The sequence below is a fragment of the Mustela erminea genome, chromosome 6 (assembly GCF_009829155.1).
Source record: "Mustela erminea isolate mMusErm1 chromosome 6, mMusErm1.Pri, whole genome shotgun sequence".
NCBI lineage: Eukaryota > Metazoa > Chordata > Mammalia > Carnivora > Mustelidae > Mustela > Mustela erminea.
In genome coordinates this window covers 144302366-144317370 of record NC_045619.1, presented here as the reverse complement: position 1 = coordinate 144317370, position 15005 = coordinate 144302366, and the positions used below count along the sequence as shown (strand labels likewise).

The 15005-nt window shown below is 45.0% G+C and overlaps 1 protein-coding gene across 4 annotated transcripts in view; it reads right to left on the bottom strand.

Moving 5' to 3' along the window:
* LARP4B (La ribonucleoprotein 4B) overlaps positions 1-15005 on the bottom strand; it is an 88927-nt gene that overhangs the window by 59254 nt on the left and 14668 nt on the right. For 2 of the 4 annotated variants that reach the window (XM_032349892.1, XM_032349890.1), the window contains exons 2-3: positions 2575-2709; positions 1930-1989 (exon numbers count right to left, since the gene is read on the bottom strand). In XM_032349892.1, the coding sequence (XP_032205783.1) occupies positions 1930-1989; positions 2575-2655 (141 nt within the window). In that variant the 5' untranslated portion in view covers positions 2656-2709. Of the gene's footprint in view, positions 1-1929; positions 1990-2574; positions 2710-11600; positions 12258-15005 lie in introns of those variants that run through there. The other 2 variants (XM_032349889.1, XM_032349893.1) reach the window with 2 other exon arrangements.

The window sequence follows — 15005 nt, the reverse complement described above, 5'->3', positions numbered from 1 at the left end:
CCAATGGCTAAAGAACCAGAGCACTACAATATAAAGAAAATACCATAATGGCAAGGCCAAGGAGATACACAGACAAAATCATGCCATGTGGGAAAAGATGAGGGAAATGTATGTATGCTGATTACAACTCCATAAAAATGTGGTACCCTTTCGTTTTCTGTAAAGATGCTCAAGTTTGTTGAAAATAAAGCTTTGTGGGGAGCCTGGGCGGCTCAGCGGGTTAAGCCGCTGCCTTCGACTCGGGTCATGAACTCAGAGTCCTGGGATCGAGTCCCGCATCGGGCTCTCTGCTCAGCGGGGAGCCTGCTTCCTCCTCTCTCTCTGCCTGCCTCCCTGCCTGCTTGTGATCTCTCTCAATAAATCTCTCTCAAATAAATAAATAAAATCTTTAAAAAAAAAAAAAAAAAAGAAAGAAAAGAAAGGAAAGCTTTGTTATAAGCCTAGATATCTCCCAGGGCACCTTGAGCTCTACTATTTAATGATCCTATGAAAACCTAAGTATGCAACACCCTGTTAACACTGGCAAATAATACATCCACATTTTACAAAACTTTTCATCAGAGACGGGATGTGCCCAAGGGCCACCAGGGCTGCAAAAGATCAAGGCCGAACCAAGAACTTGCCATCAAGGGTCTCTTACAGGGCATTAGCTCTTAAAAGTGACAAAGCATATACAGGCAGTACTAGTTGCAAATTGTTTCTATACAGAAGTGAAATTCTACACTCTGGCTCAAGTGTTTCAGTTCTTTTCTAGATAGATCTTGTGTCAATATTTATGCATAAATTAATAAAACAGGCAAAAAAAAATCCAAAATTAATTTTATCCTTGCAATAAGTTTTAAAAAGATTATCTGAATATTATGTTGGACCATAAATCAACCATGGGGAGGAAGAAGATTGGTCCTAAAAAGATTTTTTTTAATGATTTCTGTATAATTTCCTTTTTAGATTACTAAAGGTCTTGTATTGGGATCTTAAACTACTTAAAATATTATAAAATTCATTTTAAAAAATCAATGTAAAATACAATATACAAAAAAAGTACACATACAATAACAACAATGAAATAATAATAGTTTGGAGGGAATCTTTCATTTTTAAAAATTCTACCTTAATGGGGGCGCCTGGGTGGCTCAGTGGGTTAAAGCTTCTGCCTTCGGCTCACGTCATGATCCCAGGGTCCTGGGATCCAGCCCCGAGTCGGGTTCTCTGTTCAGCAGGGAGCCTGCTTCCTCCTCTCTCTCTCTGCCTGCCTCTGTGCCTACTTGTGATCTCTGTCCAATAAATAAATAAAATCTTAAAAAAAAAAAAAATTCTACCTTATTAAAAGGATCAGCAATCCAATCCCTCCTTCAGTTGCTACATGAACTGCTTGCAATTTGGACAAAATTTACTCTAAGTTTTCTAAGATTACTTTAGAAGTTTTTATTTTTTTAATTGTGCCAGGTTTATAAGATCACTTAGAAGATGCCAAGCTGAAGCTGCAGCGGCTCCAAATGCACCTGACATACGCGTATGCGCATAAGGCAAAGACAGTTAAACACCAATGCATCTCCATTTGCTTATTCTTTCATTCACCACAGCCAAAATGTGAAACTGATTTTCTTAGTAAAAGCTTACTATGACTTGTGTACTTTAAAGAACAAAGACGTTCAAAATGTAGCTCTAATCATACAGAGCCCACAGATTACCAGTGGATCACGAAGAACACGGAGATGAGTACCCGAGGCTAAACGAGCATGCGGCCCACCCATCTGCAGACCCAGACATGCGGCACACACAGAAGTCAGAGGAGGACACAAAGTACTGGCCGTTTACAACAACCCACACGGGACCCCCCCACCACCAGACCCCCCTTTGTTGGGAAACATCAACATGTTCTAATTTTGTTACATACACAGTTGTTTGTGAGCCTCAGCTGTGAATTACCTGACTCAGAGCTGGGATGGAGCTTGTCTGAGGAGTGGTCTGAGATATGGGACCATTCATCTGTAAAATTGAAAACATCAAACACACCATCATTACAATGGAAAGCAGTATTTTCAAACCACAGTAGCTTAGCAAAAACAAAACCCCTAAGAAAAACACATTTTTACATGACAAACCAATAATATTCAGACAGATGAGGGAGCCTAGAAACTTAAAATATATTAAAATTCTAACTGACCACTGTAAGCAAAATTCCTTATAGTTTCAATGGGGAAAATTAATTAAAAATCTGCTTTGCTTGATATGGTAAAATCTTAAAAGCAGTCCAAATTTATTTTACAGGCCTAGTTAATTCTTTAAATACCTACCAGTACAACAGGTGTAATGTTATTACAGTATTTATAAATCACTGCATTTTTCTTGGTGATTTCAACTCCAAAAGCTTTTAAGTGTCTAGAGATACATGTTTTCTCTCTCACCCACTACTGCTTCCTCTACTACTAAGCTCCCCATGAACTTATTCAGAATATAACACCAATACTTCGGTTCTAAGGCATGCCAGAGTCACTCCTCTGATTCACAGCCTCTGTGACGAGAAAAGGAGAGCGAGGCACCAGGCCAATTCTGGCCTCGACCCACACTCACCAGATGAGCGCTGTCTTTCCCTTCCTGGACTCGCTGGCCCTGCGGTTCAGCCACGACCTTAGTGTCCTGATCAGAAGTCATGAGCTGTTTGCTTTGTGGCTGCACTGGGAGAAGCTGAATGGCGACCGTAGAATGCTGTGAAACAACAGAAGACAACACATCAGTAACCTGAAGTACAGAATACAACGGATGCTCGAAATTAAGTTACTAGGAAGTCTTAAAACTCTCAGGTTTTCCAGGGCATGTGTTTATCCCTCTGGAGTCCAAGCGGTTTATTTACCTCTTTACTTTAAATTTGGGCTCACGCCCAGCACGGAGCCCAACTCAGGGCTTGAACTCATGACCCTGAGATCAAGAGCCCAGGAGAGATCAAGAGTCAACCACCCAACGGACTGAGCCACCCAGGCGCCTCTGCAGTCTGGGTAGTTAAAAAAATCTACCCACAGGGTGCCTGGGTGGCTCCAGAGGTAACACGTCTGCCTTCAACTCAGGTCGTGATCTCAGGGTCCTGGGACTGAGCCGTATGAGGCTTCCTGCTCAGCAGGGGCGCCTGCTTCTCCCTCTCCCACTGCTCGTGCGCACATTCTCTCTCTCTCTTTCTCGCTGGCTCTCTTTCTGTCTCTGTCTTAAACAAATAAAATCTTAAAAAAAAAAAGAAAAGGAATCTGCCCATAATTCAACCCAAGAATATACTAAGACTAGAAATCATGTGTTAACACATACAAACCCACTCATACTCAGAAAACCATTTTCTTAAAAACAGAAAATAATAAAATGAATAGGACTCCAATTTGTGCTTTGATGAATCCCAAATTCACATGTATCATTCTGACTGGCCCCATTAATTTATTTTGTTCCAGAACGAGAGTTTTAAAGAGAAATAAACAATAATTAGTTAAAAAGGAATCCCTTCAAAATCCTGATCCACACAAACCGAAAACCACCTCAAGATAGCAGGACTGGGGCATCTGGGTGGCTCAGTGGTTAAGCATCTGCCTTCAGCTCCGGGCATGATCCCAGGGTCCTGGGATGGAGCCCCGCTGCTGCAAAGCAGACTTTCCAAAGCGCCGATTCGCCTCAACAGTTAGAGACTGAACTTCCAACAAGAGATCTCACCTGATTTTCCCAAACAGCATAAATAATAACTCTTGAAGACAACAATACTCATTATTTCGTACGATCAGCTTAAGAACCAGGGCTCTCAGACACCCGGGGCTGACCTCTGGGTGTTTCCCTCTTTCTGCAGCGTCGCGCTGCCACAGGGCACCACTAGGACTGGCTTTAATCCAGGTTCCTCTCAGGCTCTCCTGAAACACAGCAGCCACAGGCCAGATACAGAGACTTAAAAGCTCGCTACTTGTGTCTCGCAAGGTAACCGGGCAGGTTCTTAGTTTTACGATGGTGCTCCCTACTCTCGATAACCTGCTTATGAGAAATTCCCAAAACTCTTGTGGATGAAACCATCTGGAGATCGGAGGTAATCTCTTCCAACAGTCAATGCTACCATCAGGCACGAAAGCACAAAATCACTCCTGTGCTGACAGGTTTGGCAATATAAACCGCAGGAAGCGAAGAAACGCCTGAAACAGACCAGTTTCATGGATGGACGGCGACGTCCTCCAAAATCAGAGTATCAGATGCTGAACTGTAAGAGTCTGCAACATGTGAAACTATCACAGAAACGAACATCAACGGGCGCCTGGGTGACTCGATGAAGCATGTGCCTTCGGCTCCTGTCACGACCCTGGGCTCCCTGCTCTGCTGCACAACCACCTCTCCCTCCCCTCCACACCTCCCCTACTGATACTCTTTCTCTCCCTCTCTCTCAAATCAACACAACCGAAAGAAAGAAAAAGAGAAAGAAAGGAAGAGACAGACGGACGGACGGACACGACTCTCCCCAAACACCACATCCAGAAAATGAAGTCATGGGATGCTAACTACGTGTTGGCACCCAGAAGGTGTTGTAAACACTTTACCACCACGAACTCCTCGATTTGAAAGATTCTCAACGAAAAATAATGTTTCGTTAAAAACAAGGTAAGAGAGCCAAAAGGGGGAAGTTCAACTGTAAGAATCCTTTATTACAACTACTACCTCTATTTTTTCAGTCAGAGACTCTGTGCCTCCTGACAGAACCAGAGCAAGGCCAGGAAGTGGTCTTGCAAAACAAACAAACGACCAGTACGCACGCACCCAGGCCGGGCTCATGGCTAACCTACTGCTCCTTACTGACCAACTCGCCTCAAACAGTGCCCGTGCAGATCCCAGGGGTGCGGAATACGCCGACAAGTAGCCTGGCTTCCTCAACACCAACCGACACAAGATGCACGTACTGGCCAAACCATGGCTTTACTTGGTTTGTGTGGCTTTATTCAATTCAAACAAATGACAATCAGGGAAGTAGTACCAATGGGATATTTGATGGTATCAAACAATTACTAAATTTTCGAACACGTGAGAATGATGCTATGGTTATCTTTAATTTAAAAAAACAAAAACAAAAACAGGCCTTACAGCGTTGCATACTGAAATATATACAGGGTCAATAATGTGATGTCTGGAATTCTCCTCAAAATAACATGCGGACAGAGAGGTGGGAGTTCGTATTTGCTCCCCCTGGAAGAGGGACATGGGGGTGCACAATTCGATCCAGTCTGCTTGTACATGCTTGAAAATGTTCCACGACAAAAGGCTGAAAAGGTAGCAGGGCAGTGTCCTAGCACGACAGACACAGCCGACCTGGTCTGTCCCAGGCCTCCTGTCCCCAAACAAATACTCCTGGCGTCACACCACAAGATCTCTTCATTACTGATCTAACGTGCACTGTTCTTCTAAGTCCTACACCTGAAAGACCTTACTGATCTCCACCTTGTTTAAGCAGCACAAAAGGTACAAAGCATTAAAATCAGACTTTATCAAATGTCTGAATCTAAAATAAAGACAGAGTACGATGATGCAACACTGACAAGAGTTCAATAAATAACAAAACCACCTTTTCATCACTCACTCAAGAGCCCCAAACCGCCCTGAGACTTAAACCATTTAAACTACTGCTTCCAGGAATGGCCAAAGAGTAGGTCTCCAGGCTTTAAAGAGAAATGGGGGGGAGGGGGGTGGGTATCACCAAAACAAAGCATTTGCCAGCATAAGACCTAGGAATTTGAAAACCTGATAGTGTTCAGAGGAAGCCTTCACAAAGCCTTCCTGAGCCGAACAAAAGGACTTACTTCCCTGGTTTGATTTCATCTCTGGAAGTAAAAAGGCAGAGATGAAATCAAAGGGCCTCCTTCCTGTCCTGTGGTCTCTATGCTAGCTGGACATTTTTAATTTCACCTGCCAAAGCTACACCTAAAAGTTTAATCAGTCTTATTAAACACTTGGGAGAGGATGGTTGTCTCGGATCGGTTCCGAAAGAATCCTTCTCCCATGTACCAGAGGTGTCTGTTTCATAATGAAATCTTCATTAAGGTCTCGGGGGTCCCGCCTGGGACCTCCCACGGCATTCAGTGGTCTCTTCCACCCGTGACAACTCCTCAGGCTTTCCTCAGCTTGTCCACACTCTCCAAGAGCACCGGAGACTGCTTCTGTCACGCCAACCTGGGCCGCACTCAGTATGACAGCGAGGAAGCCCGGGAGCCTGCCTGCGGTCTCGGCACAGCAGCAGCGGGCAGGGCAGGGCTCTCACGGCCACAGAAGGACAGAGCCTGGAAAGAACGAACGGGTAACAAACGTGTCCTAATCCACACACCACGCCGGTCACCTCTGGAGGATCTCAGGATACCAAGTCACCTCTCTGAAGCTTTCTCCAGGCCAGCAGTCATCGGCCGGCCGTTCCCGCGTGACGCCTGCAGCGCAGCCACGCAGCTGGTCAGGGCGAACGGCTCTCCGTACAGGAGCCACAACTAATAAACACTGAGAGACCAAATTGGAAAATCAAACTGTTTCCAAGAGCTAATGAAATAAAAAAGCAATAACCACTGATGTCTGCTCAAGCCCGGGGCAGAGCTGATGGAGGACTTCCCAACGGCTGCACGAGAGGGGACACCAGAGCAACTTCCCATCCTGTCGGGAAAGTGCAACGACCAGGTGTACATCCTTCCTGATGGGAACAGCGAGCACCATTTATCAGTCATTCTTCCCAAGAAAAGAACCTGTCGTTAATCAGACCTCTCGATCGAACTCCCAATTCAAAGGAAATTCTGGAAAATACATGTTTAATCACATCAACACAAAGCCATTAGCTAAATCCAAAATGTGGGGCATTCTAGAAGACAGATGACCTCATTTCTGCAGCACACTTAAGACATGGAAAAATGGGAGGGATTTTTTATTGCCACAAAATACAAAAGCTTTAACCAAAATAACCTTACGTAACGTGAGAACTGTATCTGGATTGAAATAAATTAATTTTAGAATGACATTTTTGACAGGAAAAACTGACTGTTGCCTAGGAAACAAAGGGTATTATCGAATGATTATTGATTCCACTGGGCACAAACCAGGTGCTACATCTGTTTAAAGGTCTTATCTGGGAAACATATAAACTGCAAGACTACAGATGACATTACATACCCAGAATTTGCTTTAAAATACACTAATAATTTTTTGGTAAATTTAAGAAACAAAAACACAGGACTGCAGCACGCAGCCGGCAGTTGAAGACAGAGGCTGCTCTGCTCCCTCCCTCTCTCCTTCTGTGCTTAGAAACTCCCACAATAGGGGCGCCTGGGGGGCTCAGTGGGTTAAGCCTCTGCCTTTGGCTGAGCTCATGATCCCAGGGTCCTGGGATCAAGTCCCGCATGGGCTCTCTGCTCAGCGGGGAGCCTATTCACCCCTCTCTCTCTGCCTGCCTCTCTGACGACTTGTGCTCTCGCTCGCTCTGTCAAATAAATAAATATCTTTAAAAAAAAAATCCCACAATAAAAAGTAAAAAGAAAAATTTGACTAGGATATAGTATCAACATCCATCTAAAACTTCACATACTTGCTGTTATTTAAAATCTGTGCCGGGGCGCCTGGGTGGCTCAGTGAGTTAAGCCTCTGACTTTGGCTCAGGTCATGATTCCAGGGTCCTGGGATCGAGCCCTGCATTGGGCTGTCTGCTCGGCAGGGAGCCTGCTTCCCTCTCTCTCTCTCTCTCTCTCTCTTTCTCTGCCTGCCTCTCTGTCTACTTGTAATCTCTGTCAAATAAATAAATAAAATCTTTTTTAAAAATCTGTGCTAATGAAATAATATAAAAATAACTAAACTATTTCACAAACCATGTTCACAGCAGCTTTAGCAAGAAACAAAAAAATAAAAATAATTATAGAAAAGCAGAAACTATTTAAAATATTCAGAGGTTACATTAAGTTAAAAAAGCAGGGTATCAGACTGCGGACAGGATAATTACAGCTATGTTCTAAAATTCACATAACTAACCGTGAATATTTACAAGTATATTCACTAGGATGGGGCTCAGCTGGTTAAGCGTTTGTCCAACTGAGCCCCATCCTGTGTATATACTGGGCTTAGGTCATGATCCCAGCGTCCTGGGACAGAGTCCCACATCAGACTCCCCGCACAGCAGGCGGTCTGCTTCTCCCTCTGTCGCTCCCCCCACTCATTCTCTCAATCTAATAATAAGCAAAATCTTAAAAAAAAAAAAAGGAAAATGCAAAAATAATATGAACTAGGTGTTTAAAAAAAGGGGTAGTTTTTTATTTTGTTTCATTTCTGTGGTGTCAATTTTTTGAATACCTTATTGTTTCATAACCACACACACGTCATAAAACTCATCGGGCTTGCTGGCTGCATGTGTGCCAAGCAAGCACACAACCCGGAGCCCCATCACACTTTTCCTCTAGAAAGGAGTAAGCACTGATCCAGCAGGAAAAGCATCCAACTCCCTTCCCAGTGGGTTGTCAATACAGATTAATAAAACTGCCAAATGGGTGTCACAGCATTTTTCTTGTGAAAATGCATAACTCAGTCCTGTTCTCTAAGAGAGAGGGTCACAAAGGGTGGCCTGGGCCTGTCAGGGGACCCAGAGACCTTCCCAGGGCCCCCAGGTCATACGAATTGGCACAACAATGCCAAAAAGCCACACATTCTCTCCTCGTAAACTGCCGTGGGGTTCTGGGGCAGTTACAGAGAATGGCCAAGGTTATATGAAAAGACTATTAAATAAAGATTCCTCACTTTTCAAACTGTGTATTTGTGTAAGGTCAGATTTCCTTCTCATCCTTCAACCAAAATAACCTATTGCTAACATATCAAATGCAGAAAGAGAGAAGCGACTTGAGAGTCTATTAGACATTGAAGAGATTTATAAAAATATAAAACAATGTCTTTCTCATCTATTTTTTGTTTTTTTGAAAAGACTGTTACCTTTTATCATAACTACTGTTATTTATATTACATGTAATGGCTTTGTTATTATTGTCAAAGAAAAATCTTTTTATATTTGAGTGTTAATTTTTAATACAAAGATAAGCCCTACAGACTAAATTCTTAAAGATCTGCAATAATGTTTCAAAGTGCAAAGAGGTCCCAAGACCACAATGTTTGAGAACCACCAACAGAAGACAAAACTAGTCCTGATGTGCAGATGCCTGTGTTCATGGAGAGGAGACACCGTATGTTCACAGATGGGAAGACGTAGTATTCTGATGGCAACAGTCCCCATATCTAAAGAGTCAACCCAATCCCTATCAAAATCCCCCCTGCCTTTTCTGCAGAAATTAATGAGCTGATCCTAAAATTCCTATGGAAATTCAAGGGACCCAGAATAGCCAAACAGTCTTGCAAAGGACAAAGCCAAAAGACTCACACTTCCTAATTCCAAAACCTACTACAAAACTACAGCAATTAAGACCGTGTGGTACCGGTGTAAGGAGAGACACAGAGATCAACAGATAGCGCTGAGAGTCCAGAAACAGACCCTCACGTTTACGGTCAGTTAATGTTCAAATGGGTGCCAAGACCTTTGAATGGGGGAAGCAAGCTCTTCTCAACAAACGGTGCTGGGACAACTGGGATCCCCGTGCAGCAGAACGGGGGCGGACTCTGTCCAACTCTGTACATAAAAATTAATTCAAAATGGATCGAACACCTAAATACGGGCACCTGGGAGGTTCAGGAGGTTCAGTGGGTAGAGCACGTAACTCTTGATGGCAGGGTTGTGGGCTCCAGCGCCATGTTGGGTACAGAGATTACTAAAAAGTAAAATAAACTTTAAAAAAAAAAACCACCTAAATGTAAGTACAGAACTGCAACACTCAGAAGAAAACATAGGAGTAAATCTTCATGGCCTGGGTCAGGCAATGTCCTCTTAGAGAGGACACCAAAAGCACAGGTAGCAGAAGAAAAAAATCCACTGGTATCCATCAAAATTAAAAACTTTTGGACTTCAAAGCACAGCACCAGCCAAGTGAAAAGATAACCCAGAGAATGGAAAAGAGTATTTGCAAATTACATACTTCGTAAAGGATATGTGTATATATACGGAGCTAGAGAGGGAAGAGCGTGTTCCTAGAACCCAATTTTAAGAGACAAGTAAGTAAAAGACAGGCAGAGTCTGAACTGACATTTTCCCAAAGACATACAAATGGCCAATAAGCACATGAAAAGATGCTCAACATCATTAGTCATTAGCAAAATGCAAACCAAAACACGAAATGCCACTTCAAACTCACTGGAATGGATATAATCAAAAGACAAACAACAAGTGTTGGCAAGGACGGAAAGAACTGGAATCGCAGCACGCTGCCGGTGGGAACGGGAGGCCGCACGGCCCCTCTGGGAAACGGCTGCAGATGCTGAACACAAGCTCATCGAGTGACTGAGCAATCCCACACCCAGATACACACCCACGAGGACAGAAAGCGCGTATCATCACCAAAAATCGCACATGAATACTCATCGCAACATGATAGCCAGAAAGTGGAAATAACTCAAACCATTTGAGAGGTCAAGATCCTTATTTTCATCCATGTGCTTGGCATGCTTCAAACAACGAGAACCATAGCTGAAGAACTCGATAATTTCTAAAACAATCAAAATGAAGATATCACTCTCTTAAACATGATTTTTCCCCCTGCTTACAAGACAGGTGGTGTGTAAACATAGAGGATTTGTCTGCGTATTAGAAATCCAAAAAGGAAAGAATTAGCATTTGGATCTCTGTTATGCAATAATTCCTCAAAGAGCTTTACAGGTCACAGAATCGACTTCCATTCTCTTCGTAAGGTCTCCTGCCCACTTAGCGGACTGGGAAAGTGAGTTCAGGGGTGACTCAGTCACGGTTACACAGCGAGCTCATCCGCAGACACACATCTAGTTTCCGCTCTGCCACTCTGTGTGCCCACACAGGAGTTCAGCAGGGCAGGCCGCTCACCCCGCCGACCCAGGCCAGTGGGCATCCGGGACACGAGCCAGCCCCGCAGCTTCCGCAGCCCGTCTCCGTTCCTTCCTCCCTTCTCGGGGGACCGGCCATAGCGCACCGGTGCATAGATGATTGAAGAAAGCATTTAAAAACAAGCACTTTTTAAAAAACCAACACGGTGCCTAAATAGAAGCCAAATATTTCATCTCTTTATACGACGAAGACCTGATTGAATGCCAAAAGAAAAACGCGCCGCATTGAGATGATTTGTTGCACCCTCCTGGGAAGTTTTCAAGTATACAGATAATTTTTTATCAGTTGACCTTGAAATGTAAAACATTTCATATGAGATGAGATTCTACTCTATGGGGACCAGCTATAAGACCTCTTTTCTCGATCTAAAAACATTCCTCTGAAGCCGAGAGTCTCTGCGTCCCCAGGTCGCCCTCCAGGCTCTCCCCTCACCCAGCGTTCAACAGGTCACACCCTCTCTTCCGGCCTGGGCCGCTCCTCCGTCTTGGAGAGCTTCCTTCCCATTCCTCTCTCCCTCCTCCAGGCACGCAAAGCCTTCCCGGTTCTTCGGGGGCACTGACCAGATCTGGGCTTCTCCCCTACTATCCGACCCTCTTTAAGGAACCCAGGTGTTTCATGTCCTTACATACAGGGTACGGGAGGAGTATGTACCCCAGCAATGGATGCTACAGTTCACCCCCGAGAGAGTCCTTCTGTCAGTAACACCCGTACACAGGTGGCGTAGCTCCAGTGCTGTCTCCACGCTCTGCTTCCGTGCCTGCAACCCCAAAATGAGGGAGAGGTCAAGTCAGCTAAGGCGCCTTCCACCTCCAGCAGTCTGCAGCTGGGAGCAAGGGGCTCAGGGGCAGAGCCTGAGAAGAGCAGCGGGACAGGACAAGATGCCGCTGCACAGACTCGCCTTCTGAGAACACCGGGAACTGCTCGGACTGTTTTCCACAAACCGTAAATGAATATTCAACTAGGTAAGTAAACATAGTTTTATCCAAATATGGAAAACGGGTGGTGGAAAACGTTAGAGACTGCCCTTAATAGAGTACTACATGATGCCCTTTGAGAATCAATTAGAAAAGCCGAAATCTGTTACTTTCAAAGTCTAGACATACTTTGTAGAGAGACAGTTTACCTCCAGACCTCTAGAACTAAAACTCCTTGGGAAAAACAGAAATGGTCAAAGAAGCTACATCAAGTCATTCCAGTACAATCACAGCGTCTGCAGATCCGGAAGGACATTTGTTAAGAAGAGCAACTTTCTCCTAGGAACTCCATTTGCACACCTCTAAATGGAGGCGTTAAGAAAATGAAGTACTGGGGCGCCTGGGTGGCTCAGTGGGCTAAAGCCTCTGCCTTCGGCTCAGGTCATGATCCCAGGGTCCTGGGATCAAGCCCCGCATCGGGCTCTCTGCTCTGTGGGGAGCCTGCTTCCCCCTCTCTCTCTGCCTGCCTTTCTGCCTACTTGTGATCTGTCAGTCAAATAAATAAATAAAATCTTTAAAAAAAAAAAAAAAAGAAAGAAAATGAAGTACTGCCACAGGCGTCAGGGTCCCTCCGCATCCCCGAACGCTGCAGGCCGCACTGCCCGGTTTCTCTCGCGGCTCAGCGGCTGTCTGCATCGCGGGATCCTGTCTTACAGGTTAGTCTGTGTACCTTCCACAGCACCTTACAAAGATCATATATTCCACGGACTCTGTAGGCTTGAAGAGCGCGAACACTCACAGAGCAACAGACAGCTGTCTCCAGGAGAGCGATTTCTCAGACGCACTCTCTCCACGACAGCCCGTTCTCTCCAGAGCCCCTTCCCCCAACTGTGGCTGGCGCGCAAAGACAAACAAATGAAAGGAAGGAATCCAACCTTAGTGAGTGGCTGCTCGATGACACATTTAAACTGTAGGAAACCGTAGGGAAACAGTCCTGAACAGATGCTGCCCGTAAGCTTCCAGATTAATTTTTCTAATTTCCTTTCACACATGTACACCTGTGCTTCTACTGAAAGAGCCGGCAGTGGGAAAAGGGAACTTATTTTTTACAGTTCGATCAGATTCTGCTCCTAGAGAGGGCAGAGAATCAGACACAAGACACACTTATTTCTCTAGCCAACAGGACTAGAAAAGTACCCACATGAGAAGTAAACCCCCGAAGTTACATTTAAAAATTATCCCACTAACAGCTTTTTAGAACTTCTCTAGAAACTGCACACACACACTCAGAAAGGTCCCTTCCAGCTTTATGAATAAGCTGGTTGGTGGCGGGGCGCCTGGGTGGGTCAGTGGGTGAAGTGTCAGCACTCGGCTTCCGCTCAGGTCATGATCTCAGCGTCCTGGGACAGCGTCCTGGGACCGAGCCCCCGCATCGGGCTCTCTGCTCGGCGGGGAGCCTGCTTCCCCCTCTCTCTGCCGGCTTGTGATCTCTGCCTGCCAAATGAATAAATACAATCTTTTTCAAAAAGATTCTTTCTCTTCTTCTCTCTCTGCCTCTCTCCACACTACCTCAAAAGAAAAAAAAAAAATGATGCATGACACGTTATCTCACTCTGAAGAGGTCAATTATTTCAAAAGATTGTCTTAGCTGGAATTCTTATGAAAATATAGCACAAAACAAAGGGAGAGTTTAGGTCATCTCATTAACCCTCTGGTTACAAGCATTTCTGACAAACTTCAAACTACCAGTCCAATACTTGGTCATAAGGAAGCCTAAATAAAATATTATTTGAAACAAGTGAAACAAATAGGAAGACTAAAAAGTCCTATCTCTTACCCTGCGTGTGACTGTGATGGTTATTTTGTAAGAGGGCACACAGCTGGGGTGGGTGATCATATCCTTAGATACAGCGCCTTTCGGCCCTCCAACTCTATCTTTTCCTCTGACCATGAGTCACTTCTTTTCCAGAAGACCATCTCCCGAAACAGATACACATCTTTTCACCCAAAAGCAGCAGACGGAAGGAGCACTGACCACATTAGGCCTAGCTACATAGGGCACGAGCTCAGCTGGTCCGCACGCCTGTCTGAACACGACCAGCAAGCGCAAGGCCAGCCCAAACCGGCGCCCTTACGGACACAATGCAGCCTGTCTACTCCGTGCCATCTAAAATGAAAGGAGTAAAATACAGGAAGATCTATTTTCCACAAAGTTCAATCCCATACTTGAAAAGGTAACTGCCCCGAATCCAGCCTGTTTGGAATGTACTCTGACCTCCATTTGTCCATCATCATTTCCCCATTAAGAACCACTTCCCCTATTGTAAACCATAAGCCCGGGCCAGCCAGAGCTGCCCCAGTGGCCGGCCAGACGGACAGCCCGCTGAACCGCTCAGGCCTTACTCAGGCCCCCTCAGTCCCAGGATCACGGCCACCCAGGCACTTTCGGGTCAAGGGGCACCTCCACCTCTGCCACACACAACCACCGAGTGCAAGCCAAGTGTGTCTAGTGTCCAGGGCAGAAAAAGAAGGCCTACTGCTGGCATTTCATCTGTATTATCACCTTATGGAAAGAGCAGAACTGGCCCATTCAGTCTCTTTCAGAATTTATTTTTACCCCAGGGAACTGCATTGTATGTGGCTCTCCCTTGTTTGATGACACAGTTTTGTTAACTTCATTTTGAACATGGCATCATCTTCTTGAGATAATCCACACTCTCCCTAAGAATCTTCACTTTCGCTCTTTTACATCTGAACACAAAAAATGCCGACGGCTTAATGTAGTATCAGTGTACAGCTGCACCAAGGAAAGGTCAGAATCAACACCACAAAAAAGTCTTTCAAGAGACCCCGAAGCCCTCTTCAAAAAAAAACAAGGCTCTGGATAGGACCTTGCTTCAACGCTTTTCAAAGGAAAGTCTCCATGCACCTCGGTCTTCTCGTCCAGCTTTCATTCCCCCGAGGAACGCCGATCACATTTTATTACCCTTTCCATCTACGGTCACCGAACTACAACGTTAGAGCGCCCTGAGCCGGGCTCGGACAGCCGCACGCCGCTGACCCAGGAGGGGGCCAAAGATCAGAACCAGAGGTGGAAAACCAGTGTGAAGTCCGGA